Raw genomic sequence first — 15,794 nt, forward strand, 5'->3', positions numbered from 1 at the left:
GCTTTTGCAAAAGCAGGAGTCCCCCAAGGCCCCCTACTATTTTTTATCTTTATAAATGATATTGTGAATGAAAACGAATCTTTGGTAAACCTCTTTGCTGATCATACCAGTATTTATGTTTTTAGTTGAACATCATAACACAGCAGCCACAATTCTTCAGTCTGACAACCAAGAAAATTTCTTTATGGGTAGAAAGGTGGGTAGGATCATTCAATCCATCAAGTTGTAACTAGAAAACGAAATCGTCAGCATCATCCTTCATTGCATATGTTTACCAACAAATTCCAGAAGTTTCTGAACACAAACATTTAGGCATCTTTCTTTCTTCTGATTGCACATGGGACAAACAGATTGAATACATAACTGATAAAGCTTGGAAAAGGGTTGATATAATGCGTAAACTGAAATTCTCTCTGGATCGTAAATCTTTGGAAATTATCTTTATAGAATTCATTAGACCTATTTTGGAATACGGTGATGTAATTTGGTGTAATTTTATCCAATACGAACTCTAACAACTTGATAAGATTAAAATTGAACGTGCACGCATTGCAACTGGTGCAACCAATCATATCACTAGAAGCTCTACAGAAAGAAATTAATTGGGAATCGTTATCCGAAAGAAGAAAGAAACACAACCTAATTATGTTTTACAATATTCAGTCGCACAAACCTCCAGATATCTCTAAAATTAATACCAAATTCAGATATATTTACCAGAGCACGCTTCAGCCACCGCATCGTTCCTGTGCAGTCTGTCAAAGTACTAACTTCTTTCACTTTCGCAAGGAACTGGTAACTTCTAGACTTGCCAGTGAAGTAGCACAGTATGAATGAATGAAATGATTCATATATTAACCACAAGCATCCTGCACCGTCCGGGAATCGAACGCGGATCGCCCATTTCACAGTTAAACGCTCTACCTACCGTCAGGTCTGTTTTAATACCCCATGTGCTATCAAAACGGTGTCCATCCGGGCACCATAAGACCATACGTATCTGTCGAGTTGCCTTCGGTGATCGCTTAGAGACCGCTCGGAAACCAGCGAGTAATTTGGCCTAAATGATGAGTCAATCTTCACCGGCATTGAACCGATACTAAAAGGCGTCTGGTCAGGTATCGGAGAGGTTTTCATCGTGTCTGTTGCGGTGAGCTGGTGATGTGCATCATGCCAAAAGAAAATAACCGGCACCCCCACCGTAAACCTAATGGGAGTGTAATGAAGGGCAGGCACAGTGCACCCAACCTTTGATATATGCGTAATCGTATTCACACTTTTTTGCAAATGAAATTAATCAGATTACACAAAAGGTAAACAGATATGCTCTGTGCATTGTTTTAAGCAGACTTAGAAATACTCATGGAACATATGCAGACCAAATAAATTTAAACTAAACTTTTAAAAAGATAAGATAAAACACTTACACTATTTCGTTGTCGAGGGAAAATAATGTGATTTTCTGGAGGCGTGAAACATACTTTTTTATTACAATTCGGTCTATCAGACTTGTATTAATCATATTATTGTTCAAAAATGAATAATCATTCACAGTATATCAAAGATGATATTGTTTAAGAAGCTCAATGTCCTTGAAAACATTGTTTACAAATATATGTATAGCAAAATTTCATTGATTTTATTTAAATACGCAGTGTGTGTTTCAATATAAGCATTCAACCGTTATGTACTCTCAGGTAGCGATAAAATGCCTGTGTGACTTTTTTTAAATACATGTTTATCTTCGTCGCGTTAAGAAATTAAGCAGAAGGATCATGCGATATATTTTCCGTTGCTTGGTTACTAATAGAAGCAAAAGTTTTGTTTTTAAGCAGAGCGAAATCCTGCAGCATATTTCTTCACAGCATGCAACATGTCGGCGTTTTCTGCAGTCATCAACTTCTGGCGGAGTTGTTTTTAAAAGCCCGAGACCAACTGTCGAAATCCCAGTGGTGCCTTTAAGTGACTTCTTATTTTCTAAATTTTCAGGATATGGAAATAAAACCGCACTTGTAAGTTTTAAATCTTATTACTAACAATTATCATTATTATTATTATAATCATTATTATTATTTTATTATTATTATAATTATTATTATTATTATTATTATTATCATTTTTTTTTTTTTTTTTTTTTTTTTGCTTCGTTTGCTTAATATACAGTTTAAGCTATTGTTAATCTAATTCAGGTAGGTCAGCCATTTTGTTTTTGCTAAGTGGGTTCAAGTAAAAGTAGGCCAAAATATATATAAGACGCAAAAAATAAAATTAGTATGTTAGACCTAAACTGGATTTGCCTTTCTTGAAATGTGCATAAAACTTTGCAATAGATTTTTCTTTGCCTTCAGAAATTCAGCACATTCAAGATACATATTCTTACTGCTAACTTTCTTATTTGTGTTTATAATAGTCCTGTAAATTGTGAATCATTTTACATTGAGAGCCTTGTTGGTACATGAATATTGACCTACTTTCACTCTGGACTTACTTAATTTGCTTTCAATGCTGATTTACCATAAAGGGTCCTCACTGTAAATTGTTTCTTTTAATCCTACCTCCAAATTAGTTGAAATTACACTATCAGAAGATAAAGTTTTGGTTTTAAACAAAGGTTGACGATACAAATGCCACATCGTACACATATTCCCAGCTTGAACAACTCTCGAGAAATGTTGCTAGTTTCTTGTATAGGAAGGGACTTCGAAAAAATGACGTCATATGTTATTATGGTACTAATACTCCAGAATTTGGTGTTCTGCTGTTAGCATGTTCTTCTGCTGGTATTGTGTTGTCTACGGCTAACCCTGCATACACAACAGGTGATATAATTATTACAACATGTATTTACAATACCTTAAAATACATTATAATGCTAGCTTTATAAACTCGTAAATATTTGAAAAGTATCGTTATTATTTTTGTCTTATCATTAAAAAAAACAAGCTTCTTTTATAAAGCATTTAAAGTGTAAATTATGTATACTGAAAACGTGTCAAAGTGAAATCATTTACCTATAGATGTCCAATAAGTGGAGCTCAGGTATAAGTTACCATCACCCTAGTTACCGCATCGTCTGTCTGGGATAAAAAAATAAAGCATGCATCGTTTATCTGTTACATTTTTTTATTAATAGAGGTAACAAAAAGATATGATTATTTTTATTTTAATTATTTTTTCTAGGTGAGCTGGAGAGACATATGGATCATTCTGGGGCTACAGTTCTTGTTACCGTACCCCAACTGATACCAAACGCCAGAGAAGCAAACCTTAAGGTATTATCTCAATTCGCCTCAACGTCATGTGAAAATTTGTGCATGTATAATGCTCATATAAATATACATTTTTTAGCTCGTGTGTGATGAAAATTTGAAGCGTATTTGTGTTGTACTGGTGTTATATGACGAAACTCATCTATATGGAAACTCGAACCCACGATCCCTGGGTTGAGAGGTATACACCATAACCGCAAGACCATCGCTGCATTTGTTTCAGATATTATACATTTGAGCTGTATGTACATTTTTGTCATGCAATCAATAATTGCATATAAAGTTATCAAAGCATTATTTCTTTTAAATAGAATGTTTAAAATAGATGGATAAACACACGTATATGTAGTGTACATACAAAATATTTCACTGAAACGTGAAGATATGTTTAAAGATAATCATCGTTTTTAAGCCTTTGTAAAGTGTGAAAAAAATAACTATTACCTTTTTTTACCGTAAACTTTTAACTTCAAATAGGCTTATCTTGGTAATAATATTTTGGATGACTGATTTTTTTACATAAATGTTTTTAATTTCAATTATAATGTTCTCTACTGAAGTGAAGTGATCGATCCTTAATGTTTAAAATACTTCAATGAAAATAAAAGCATGCGTTTGACTGCGTTGATTTCGATAAAAATATTGATCAAATCAACTTTGAATGTGTAACACACGCAGTCATGATAAACATAAATACAAAGATTAGAATGAAATGAGCCGCGTCAAGACAAAACCAACATAATGGGTTTGCGACCAGCATGGATCCATACCTGCCTGCGCAGCGAACAGCATGGATCCTGATCAGACTGTGCGGATGTGCAGGCTGGTCTGGATCCATGCTGGTCGCAGATGCACTATGTTGGTTTTGTCATGACACGGCTCAAATACTTTACATGATAACATGTTAGTAATTCTAGTTTCACAAATAGTAAACTATTGAACATTTAATTTGTCTTTCATCAGGATGTTATAGTGATAGGCAATAGTGATGGCTGCCAGTCATTTTCAAACGCACTAGCAGATGACGGTAAATGTTACCCACCGGATATCACTATCAACCCAAAGGAAGATGTTGTTCTTTTGCCATATAGTAGCGGTACGACAGGACTACCAAAAGGCGTTATGCTGACCCATCATAACTTGGTGGCCAACCTTCTGCAATTTAAGTTAGTTTGTCATTATGTGTCCGCAATGTTTTAAAATATTTTAGGTTATATATCTACAAAAGCTCGGCTATTTTCGTTATTGATGACAAAACAAACAAACAAACAACAAAAATAACCATCGATATAATTAAAAAAGGTCTATTTAAATAACTTAAAAACATAGCAATTTGTCTATCTTTACTTATTTAAAGTAAAACAATTTCATCTGAAAAAAAGAATATTTGAGGAAAAAAGACAACAAGAATCACTTGATAACGAATTCATTTTGAAGAAAATTATATTTCCCGATTGTTATCAAAATATCATGATATTGAACAGTCCCCAAAGCAATTTAAACTCATACCATTCTGGAACCGGAAGTGGTCAGACATTGTCACCAGTAAAAAAGCACACCCGCACAGTCTGTCCAAGCTCTCTACTGCCAGTAGCTTTATTTTTTAGCTCGACTATTCGGCGTCACACTATGTTTGTTTTAACGTGCAAAAATGAATCTCCAAAACTACTGAAAGGCACCATTATGCCTCAGAAACAAATGAGAATTTCATTTTTAAGAAAGGGAAATACAGGAAATTTATTATGTTTAACTATTGTTTTTGAACATGTTAGATGCTTATCACCTGAAAGAAGCACTGAATGTATTTATTTTTTGTCGTAAAAAAGGAAAATGTAAATAAAGTAGCATTTTGACTTCCATTCAAAACATTAAACCTCTTTAAAGGCAATAAAAACAAAAGATGGTTCAGGTAATTGGTAAATGTACATCTTTTTTGGAAACGGTAACAGACACAACAGATTAAAGGATTAAGAAATGAAAACAATTATTGGGCATAATGGGCCTTTTAAGGGAAGGGAATGAAACTTAACACACTCATTTTAGACCATTAAAGCGTGCCACTGTTCAGGGCCCATTACTTTAACTATTACTTTATTTATTATCAAGCACTCGGAGTAGTCGAGCGCGCTGTCCTACTGACAGCTCTTTTAATGTAAAACTGTACACTTCGAATGGACTGCTCCAAATTAATGTTTGGCAGATCCATTACTACAGTATGGTATAGTTAGGACATTTGAATATTTGCATGTGGATATCATAACCATTGACGCAATTCATTTTCCTCTTATTTTCAGAGAATGTTCAAGCTCATTCGCAGACGACACAAACCTTGCTGTTCTGCCGTTTTACCACATTTATGGAGTTCTTGTTCTTTTGTGTGACACTTTGCAAAGTGGAGGCACGCTGGTGACCTCTCCGTGCTTTGAACCGGAACGCTATTTGAAAACTTTAGTTGAACATAAGGTATGAAACACGATAACGTTTATATTGTATCATAGTTTGTGTCAGAGTTAAATCGTATATATTGGGGACCTTTCTGTTGAAAATGCATCAGAGTTAAATCGTATACATATACATGCACAGTGCGTTAACTGTAGTGCAGGTATTAGTTACCAGCACTTCAGAGCATGCCCATTGATTGGCTCATTTTTTCTTGGGGTACATATTGTGACGGCAGAGAAAAGGAAAGCGACAGAAATACCATATTCTGATGTTCGTTCATTGGTTCCTTTTTGCCGGGCTTTCGTTAAGTAGACTTGAAATTATTTAGATTCGATTGCAATTCTTCAACTGACTTTCCAAATATGACCATATCGTCGGCAAACAGTAAAATAATCATACATATATCATAAAAAGTGAAACCTTTATCGTTATTATTATCATTATTCCTTAAGTATTGTTCTAGATCTTCCAGAAATAAAGCAAACAAAATCGGTGAATTATTTTGGCCCTGATATATCAAAAAAGTCTTACAAAGTATTACAGTGTTTAACACAGGAAGACACCGAAGAGAACATATCTTTAAAAATCCTGATCAATTTACCATCTAGTCCGAGATTAAAAAGTTTATACCAAAGAGCATTACGCTAGATTGAATCTAATGTTTTTAAAGTCTATAAAACAACAATAAACAACAATAAAGACGTGAATTTTGGGATAGTATTCGTTCCACTAAAGAGTGCAAAACAAAATTGCATGAACGTAAACCGAATTGTGCGTCAGACTGTATATTGTTATCACGCGCCCAATTGTCAACCCGTTTTGTTAATACCTTTGTAAATAATTAACCAAAATTGCTAATTGATGTTATACCTCTATAATTATTCGGTACCTCTTATTTCCCTTTTTATATAATGGTACGATATAACCATAAGACCATACTTTTGGGAAATGACCGGAGTCAAATATAGTGTTAAAACAGGCCGTGATATGACCGATTAGTTTGTCGGACGTCTCAATGAAAAACTCATTTCATAAATTATCGGCAGGACATGGTGCCTTATTTCCGCGCCCGCCATTTTAACTTGTTCATTTTCGACTGTTCCCTCAGCGGACATATGACATATCTATGACATATTTCATATTTTGTTTTATTCAGATAACACAACTTCACCTCGTGCCTCCCTTGGCGATATTTCTGGCGCGTCATCCTATGGTGGATAAGTTCGATCTATCGAGGATACGATCAGCTTTCTGCGGGGCAGCGCCACTTGGAGAGACTGTAACACATGAGATGAAGAAGAAAACGAATATCACCATTAGACAAGGTAAACACTTACAACAATAAGAAAGCAATCATAAATGAATATAAATTTCGTTGGTCTTAGATCTGTTATTTCTGTCTATAATGCATTTGCGAGATTTTGTTAGAATTGATATGCAGAACCTAGGAAATATATATATAAATGCTACTGTTCAGTAATCACTAGCTAAAGTAAAACACAATAATCTTGCTTGAAACAATAAGAAAATACCATTTTAATCATGGATAAATGTCTTTATTTAAAAGGTTATGGTTTAACGGAGACCTCGCCTATTATTTCTATAGACTACCTAACAGATGTAACTATTGGATCTGTTGGACCCCTTGTATCTAACACAGAAGGAAAGGTATTGATTTAAAATACAGATTCTCCAACCCTTTACGAATGGTTTCTTTTCATTTAAACATATTTTATTTCCATAAAGAAACATACATGTAAAGGCATTTGCAACGCCATGGTATAACGTATTTGGCAAAATGGTAAACGAATGGTCTGAAACTAATTATTAATGATCAATCAGCAAATGGAAAAATAAATAAGGATTGTTATCAGTTACAAAGTTTTTTTGAACATCATCATACTGCAAGTTTGTATCGTCGTTTTTCATTGGACAATCGTGACGTTTTTATTATCTATTTACACGGCTGCTGTCAAATTATAAAGTAATTGCTTTTTATTCTCTACTAAAGGAAGTTTGCAGTACTATAAATTCGATATAAAGGTTTTTGACCAGTAATATGCCCGTATATATGTGAATGGTTATTTGCAACATAACCCTCCCGTATGGGCCCGGGTTATATGTTTATACAATCGTTTATATATAACCTGTCAAAAAACTAATAGTATCAACAGTTGTAGAACTATTAACCTTTTAACAGGTCATAATTATAATATATTAAAAAATAACGGAGAACTAGAAATGTGTCCATTGGACACGGGGACCCTACACTCCACTGTTTTGTCAATCTTATGACTTTAGGTCAAATATTTTTTAGGCTACATGTGCCACAAGTAAAAAACAAAAAATCGTTTACTTAGTCAAGGGCAAGAACTTTACAAATACAGAATAAATTCATGCATAAGTACATGGCTGACCAAGATTCTTGTAAACTTTCAGACCTACAGGTCAAATACTTTTTGAGTTATGCATGGACAAGTTAAAATTGCAAATTTATACTAAGTCAAGGGCATTAACTCTAACAAAACTGAAAAAAAAATCCACATGCAAACCCCATGTGCATAGCTTCACAGTGATTTTGATCATTTTTCCTGTAAAGTTGGTTGATTATAACTCAAGCTCTTGGTGAACAAATAACAAAACATAATGGAACAGTTTTCACTAAGTCAAGGGCAATAAATCTGACAAAACAGAATAAATCCACATGTGAAAACCCAGGTGCACAACTACACATGCTGAGCAAAATTCCTGTAAAGTTTCATGACACTAGATCAAATACTTTTTAGTGAAATGGCGCACAACCGCATTATTTCATTATATATTAAAACAAAATTAATGACGTTTACATTATTACTGTACATGGCTGCTGCAACTTTACTTTATTTAAATTTTGATTAGAATCAGAGCTTTTTCTTTTTTAATTATGTCACTGATTTTTAGGAATTTTTACTTTATTTATTTTGTTTTTGTTTGTTAACCGATTTTGAATATATACAACAGCGTGTGTCAATGGCTGTTAAGTATTACATTAACCGTTCATTGGCGGGTTAGCTATGTTCGGTATATATATATATATATATACAATCAGTAAGAGAGAGCCAAACAAATCTGACCAAGCTCTGTACTGTTGGTTGACCAACTTAAATACCGAAAATATATACTAAACAGTTCCAAAAATGAATTACTAAGCTTCTATGTACATGCGTCAGTTCATAGACGTGAAGACGGGAGAAACTCTAGGACGAAATGAAACAGGTGAATTGTGCGTGAGAGGCCCACAAAACATGAAAGGTTATCTGAAGAATGAGAAGGCTACCCGAGAAATGATAGATGACGATGGTTGGCTGCATACAGGTATGCGGCGAATCAAATCGTAGATTTCATTATCTATATAACATTTGGTATTGTTTTCTTCAAATTCTAGACAAACGAATCCTTGATAAACGAATTCGTAATAAACAAATGTTTGATAAACGAATTCTTGATAAACAGATCAAATGTAAAAGTTCAAAATTTTAATGTAATCGAAGTTTCTTTAAATTGGAGCAATCATTATCTTATTACAGGTGATATAGGACATATGGAAGATAATGACTGTATTGTTATAACAGATCGTTTAAAAGAGCTAATTAAGTATAAAGGAAGACAGGTACAACACCACTATATTTGCAATATCTTTTAATTGAGATAATATTTCTGTTTTTGACAAATCTTATATAGTATATGCCCATCATATTTGCTGTACATAAATGTGGGTTTTTGTAATCGGTATTTAGACAATTAGATACTTAGTCCACATAGTCCTGATAGCGCAAAGCGATAAGAAAACATTACATACTCATAGTTCATCATTTCAAATTCTCTTCATTTCATCATAACAAATTGTTTCATAATTTTTAGGTTGCCCCAGCAGAGTTAGAAGATTTGTTACACAAACATTCGGCCGTTCAGGACGTGGCTGTGATTGGTATGCCGGATGATCGAGCCGGAGAGCTGCCGAGAGCATATGTGGTGCTCAAACCCGATATCTCACTACACGCACATGACATAATGAAATATGTGGAAGGTATCACATTCCAAAAGTATTTATTCTTCACGAATTTGTATCTTAGGACACAGTTCACCTTTCTTAATAAATTCATTTCATGTTTTTGTTGCTGCTGCCGTTGCTGTTGATGATGATAATGATGATGATGATGATGATGGTGGTGGTGGCGGTGTCATTGTTATAATTGATGCTGTTACTGCTGAAGCTGTGTTATTGTTGTTGTTGCTGCTGCTGCTGCTGTTGTTGTTGTTGTTGTTGCTGCTGTTGTTACTGTTGTTGTTGTTGTTGCTGCTGCTACTGATGATGATTTTTAAGTTATTAAGTTATGATGATCATTAAGATATTATTATTATTATTATTATTTTCAGAAAATGCATCAGATTTCAAGCGGCTTAGAGGAGGTGTTGAATTTGTTAAAGAAATTCCAAAAACTCCGAGTGGCAAAATATTGCGGAGATTGTTGAGGGACCAGTTGTCCTCTCTGCAACAGTGATATACATGTATATACAGATATAGATACTGACACGGTCATGTATATTTTATCAAGTGTTACTTGGAAACGAGGTTTTGTAATTAAGAGAAATAACACTTTATACAGTAACTTGCTAATGATTCAAGTGCTCTAACATCTTTTAATGAAATCAAGATCTTTTTTTTTTCGTATTATTTAATTATGTATAATAAAGCATTATTTTTTCTTAAAAATTTGTCCGAATAAGCGTTTCGTAATACTATCATTACATAATCATCCTTAGGAAGCTATCAGACTGACTAATTCTGCAAAGGTACCAGAAATTATGCATAAAGGGGATTTCTTAGTCTGGTCGAAATTCTCGCGTAAAGCGGGAAAGTCGCCAAATGTAAAGTCCAGCCTTTCACGATAAGTGGCATCAAACAATTTACAAGAGAGGCTTCTAGCCTCTTTCTTCCCACAAATTATAAAATTTGGATATTTGTTTCTAGATATTCGATAGGAAAGTTATACATATATTGTGATATCCTCATGTGTCAAAAGAAATGATACCCAATGTACATGTACTATCTTATTAGTGAATCTCGAAAAATCTGTAAAACTTTTTTCGACATGAACTTAAAACACATCTGGAAAATGATAAAAGGTGTTATCTTTTCTTCTTGATGTTTACGTAAATTGTCTTTAGAGTAAGATAACATATTTGATATGTAGCACAGACACATACACATTAATGAAATTGATAACTAATGAAGAAAGGTAACATGACAAATGTTATCTCTAACTTTTGAGCCCTATAAAATTGATAATATAATATCTAGACAGACAGTATATAGAAAAGGCCAAACTTGTTTATCAGTACAGTCTGACACCGTACAATCTAAAACACTTTTCACGAAATGCAATGCTTCTGCATATTTTAATCAAAATATTTCCCCATTAAAATTTCAGCTAGGATTACGAGAAAAGTAAAAAAAAAAGCTACAATTACTTGTAAAAGTTGGACGTATCATGTCCAAAAGCAGGCTTGTAACGTTTGGAATTCCCCTGGGATCTATTCTTGGCCCTTTTTTATTCTTATTCTAAATTAAAGATATCACATCAGCTTCAACAAATGCTAATGCAGATCCTTATTCTGACAATTCTACTATGTGTGTATTTGATTATGATTTGAATGTAGTTGAAAGTAAACTACAAAAGTATTTGGATGTCATAGATCGATGGTGCAATTTAAAAAATATGTTAATTCTTCCAATTACAAAATGCATGGTACTGTGTATGGAACAAAGTAAAACTTATTATTGTAATTATCTGTCTTTAAGTATTGTAGTGTGGCAGATCCATTAATAAGCAAACACAGAATAATATATAATACGCCATGTGTCGATGGTCAAGTATGTTAAAAGGCTGTGTAACACCGCACTTTGGGGTCAAAGTTCAAACGCACAATGGGGTCCGACCCAGAAGTGCGTTAAACTTCGCACCACACTTTGGGGTCAAACGCACGTCGGGGTTAAAATCGAGAAACTGACCCCCATAGTGCGTTTATATGCTACATATCAACGCACTTAGGGTTCCAGAGGTCTAAAGGTGTAATCTGAGTTCTGCTTAAATACTGAGTACTGACTTATTTTCGATCTGCGAAATTGAAATATTTGAGGTGGAGTTCAAGATGGCGGTCGATACTTTGTTTGATGCTTAAGTGATAAAAGTTTCATTAATTTTACCACTTGAACTATCTAAAAATTGTGTTCATATTTTTTTATTTTTGAGTTTTGCATTAATATTTTATTTTTGTTTTTCGCGCAAGTCTGGTTTTGGCCGACCTTTTTCGGCCCATTTTTTAAATCATATGTATTTTATATAATCATGTTTTTTATTATTATATACTATAATAGTAGTGTCTATTGGAAAGGGCTGTTGATTGATGATCAGTTATTATTCCATGAATATGCTGCCACCACTCAACCCCACCCCCTGATAATAGCAGGGTGGGGGGGGGGGGCATTGTCTTTAAACCAAGCCGACCACTGGTAAAATCTTCACCCTGCGGGGGATATTCAGATAATAGAATTCCTGCCTTATGCCCCGGAACAGTGCGATATCAAAACACGATTCTTTTTTAATTCGCACTCCCTCTGGGGCATATATATATTTCTCTAAATCAGTGGAATATAAGGACCTATTTAGATCTTTTATTGTGCATTACTGTAATACACCAGTCATTTGTAACCACCTCCCTTGCCCCAGAGGGAGTGCGAATTAAAAAAGAATCGTGTTTTGATATCGCACTGTTCCGGGGCATAAGGCAGGAATGCTTTTCAGTATATATATATATATATATATATATATATATATATATATATATATATATATATACAATGTATACTGAAAAGTGTTGTTATCTTTTTGATACCTCCAAAAATGAAAATGTTGGTACTTGCAAATGACGTTTGCAAATGGGGTACTGTAATTTACAGATGGCGAAGTGTTTGAAAATGATGTTTTACAAATGGCGTAATTATCCAAACCTCTACTTTGCAAATGGCGTCATGTAAAAAATATGTACGAAAAAAAGTAAAAAACAAAACAAAAATAAAATATGTACAAAAATCTCAAATATATTATCTATGCAAAACTATAATAAACTAAAAAAGAATATATATGCAAAACTAAAAAAAAAGTATGTATTCAAAACTAAAAAAAATATGTACGACCACGGATTTATATCATAAATCCATGGTACGACAAACAAAAAAAACCACAAAAAACATGTACGAAAAAAAAAAAGTTGCAAAAACACAAAAAAAGTTGCAAATGTCACTTTTATGCCACCGTTCAAAATACTCTAGTACAGAAATTGTGTATTCCTAAAGTTAAAAGATGCTGCAAAAAATATCCCGTTCTGTCAGTCATTAACTTGATGCCATGATGAGCCCCATTTTAAATATGTTGGGAATGAAATAAAATGCAGTTAATTTTTTTCCAAAGAACTATAAATGTACTCTATTGCAATGTTCTGGTGAAACATCAAGTTTTTCGATCGGACAATAAATAGTGATTTTTACAAATACATTATTTAAGTTTTTTTTGTAAGCTCCGTAACAACCGTTCGCCAGAGGCTTTTTTAAATGGGGAATCTTACATACTTCTTTAGAAAGAGCAAACATGAATCTTATAATGTTAAAATAACGGTATCAGAGAAATGTAAGATGCTTGTTACCTGAATAGAGTAACGATAAATGTTAAATTATTTTTCATAAAAGTAGTCAAAACAATGTAGTATTTCGAAATAAAATACTTATTCGCCATAATTGTACTTTTTGTCAAAAAGCAACAGATGAAAAGGATGGTTGAGGTAAATGACCAATGTGTATTTTTTTGATAATATAAGAGAACATCAAAATAAAAAAGCTTTAAAGAAAAACAAAAAAAAGCATAATGGGCCTTTAAAATGTTATTTTTAACCCTCGGGGGGGGGGGGGTCGATACCCCAAACTCCCCTCTATACCTCCAGTGAAAATTTTACATTATTCTGAAGCTCCGCTCTTAATGTGCTACTACTTAAATAGTTGATATTTTAGTACTGCCTGTACGGACTACTACTTAAAGCCGCATGTACACCTAGTCAAGTTTCTTATGAAATTGAGGACGAGTTCCATTTTGTGTTTAAGTGTCCTGCATATGAAAGTTTAAGAAATATATATATTAAGAATTATTATAGAAATAGACCAAGTATGTTTAAGTTTACTCAATTATTAAAAAGTGATAAAAATAAAGAAACACTTATGCTTTGTAAATATATTAATGAAGCTTTCAAATTAAGATATCAGATTATTAATGCTTAGATATGTATTTCAACCTACTTTTATGTATACCTAGCAGATCCAACTAATGAAAAGTTTTATTGTGTATACTATTGTGTATGTAATATCCATTATGCTTTAATATTTGTGTCATCTCTATTTTGTTTTGTCCATCCAATATAATTATTATGTTTACTTTCATGTCATTGTATTTTTCATGTCATTATATATGTATGCTTGTATATATGTTAATCACGAGAAACTTGTAGTTTAAGTGAAATAAACGTTCTTCTTCTTCTTCTTCTTCTTCTTCTTCTTATGTGTCACATTTAGCTTAATAAATGGCTATTTTAACATATTATCAGGCATTTTTTTTACTGAAATGTCTTACTAAGAATACACAGAATTAATACCTTTGTCTATGCTAAGACTATCATATTTCTGTAAAAAGTGTAAATAACAAACGGGAAAATGATGCATTTAGCTAAAAACAATGAAGTTAATGAAAGGTGTACATTCTTTTAAAATAAATTGAAAATTTGAGAAAAACATATTTTAAGCGTAATAATTGATAGACATTCTTTATTTGGTGATTTATCTAGTGAAAGTTCTTCACTTACTAATCAAGACCATTTAAATCCCTATTGATTCAGGCACATGTTTTGTGTCTATTTAATACCTTGTTTTTTTGTTTACCATTGGTTTTGACTACACTATATCATTTAAAACATAATGAACATAAATTTTCTGTGACCCCAAAGTGCGATCGTTTGCCTGATGTTAAAAAATGCATATGTACCTCTTTAACGCACTTTGGGGTCGAAATTGGACCCCAAAGTGCGTTTGACCCCAAAGTTCGGTGTTACAAGGCTGAGCGTTTTAATTAAGATTGTAAATTTTGAGAAAAAAATGTATATTAAACTTCTATAAATAAATATAATATGTTAATAAATATAATATAAAAAATTATAAAAAAGACCAGAAATGTGTAACAATAAAGTGATTTATATTATGTATATAAAAAATATTGTTATTTAAAAAGGAGAGGTATTGAACGCCTGTATCACTGTAAACCATAGAATATTTGGAAATTGTTTATTAAGGAGAAAATACAGATTTATTTAACGTAATGATGTACTGTTCATGCAACTAGATGATCAAGAAAAATAATTTTTTTTGCGGGTTTTGCCAGGATTCATGGATGGAAGGAATTGTAAGACAAATGACCGTACTTGCAACAAATTCATTTATTATTTAGGTACGGTTTTTAACCATGCTGGTTATATACTTTGAAAGAAACGTATTTAATAGAGAGAAGACTAAAGGCATTAAATGTCTTATGGATAATCCATGAGTTTTTGCGATACTGTTAAAGTCATTTTCGCCTGGTGTCAAGCAGAAAGAAAAAAAGAAAGAAGAAAGAAAGAAAGAAAGAAAGAAGAAAGAAAGAAAGGAAAGAAGGAAGGAAGGAACCATTTTCGCCTGATGTAAAACAAAAAAGAAGGAACAAAGGAAGGAACGAAGGAATGAACAAAGAAACGGAGAAAGAAAGAAAGAAAGAAAGAAAGAAAGAAAGAAAGAAAGACGTTTTGTCAAGTTCAAACTCGTGACAAGTGTTCGCTGACACGCACCAAGCTAACAATCCATGTTCGATTCAGTATGGCTGGTCGATTGTTGTTCATATGAAATGAAACGTCACTAAACAAACAGTAGTTTTAATACTATAAATAAAGCAAGTGTTGCATGACTGAATAATT

At 33.0% G+C, this 15,794-nt stretch overlaps 1 protein-coding gene across 1 annotated transcript; it reads left to right on the forward strand.

The window, feature by feature from the left end:
• The first annotated feature begins 1,757 nt into the window (after window positions 1-1,757).
• On the forward strand, window positions 1,758-10,576 carry LOC132759160 (uncharacterized). The gene is made up of 11 exons (XM_060750883.1): window positions 1,758-2,012; window positions 2,612-2,819; window positions 3,181-3,272; window positions 4,233-4,435; window positions 5,564-5,732; window positions 6,868-7,036; window positions 7,279-7,379; window positions 8,921-9,065; window positions 9,278-9,360; window positions 9,612-9,777; window positions 10,128-10,576. Exons 1-11 carry the CDS (start codon window positions 1,776-1,778, stop codon window positions 10,250-10,252), a joined length of 1,698 nt encoding a protein of 565 aa, XP_060606866.1. The 5' UTR covers window positions 1,758-1,775; the 3' UTR covers window positions 10,253-10,576.
• The last annotated feature ends 5,218 nt before the right edge of the window (window positions 10,577-15,794 follow it).

The sequence above is a fragment of the Ruditapes philippinarum genome, unplaced genomic scaffold, assembly GCF_026571515.1.
Source record: "Ruditapes philippinarum isolate M1 unplaced genomic scaffold, ASM2657151v2 ctg450_1_1_1_1, whole genome shotgun sequence".
Taxonomy (NCBI): Eukaryota; Metazoa; Mollusca; class Bivalvia; order Venerida; family Veneridae; genus Ruditapes; species Ruditapes philippinarum.

Excerpts from the sequence above, each read along its gene's own strand:
- LOC132759160 (XM_060750883.1), top strand. The coding sequence starts at position 1,776 with ATGCGATATATTTTCCGTTGCTTGGTTACTAATAGAAGCAAAAGTTTT. Across the intron at positions 9,066-9,277 it reads CGATGGTTGGCTGCATACAG|GTGATATAGGACATATGGAA; the intron begins GTATGCGGCGAA and ends ATCTTATTACAG. Across the intron at positions 9,778-10,127 it reads CATAATGAAATATGTGGAAG|AAAATGCATCAGATTTCAAG; the intron begins GTATCACATTCC and ends TATTATTTTCAG.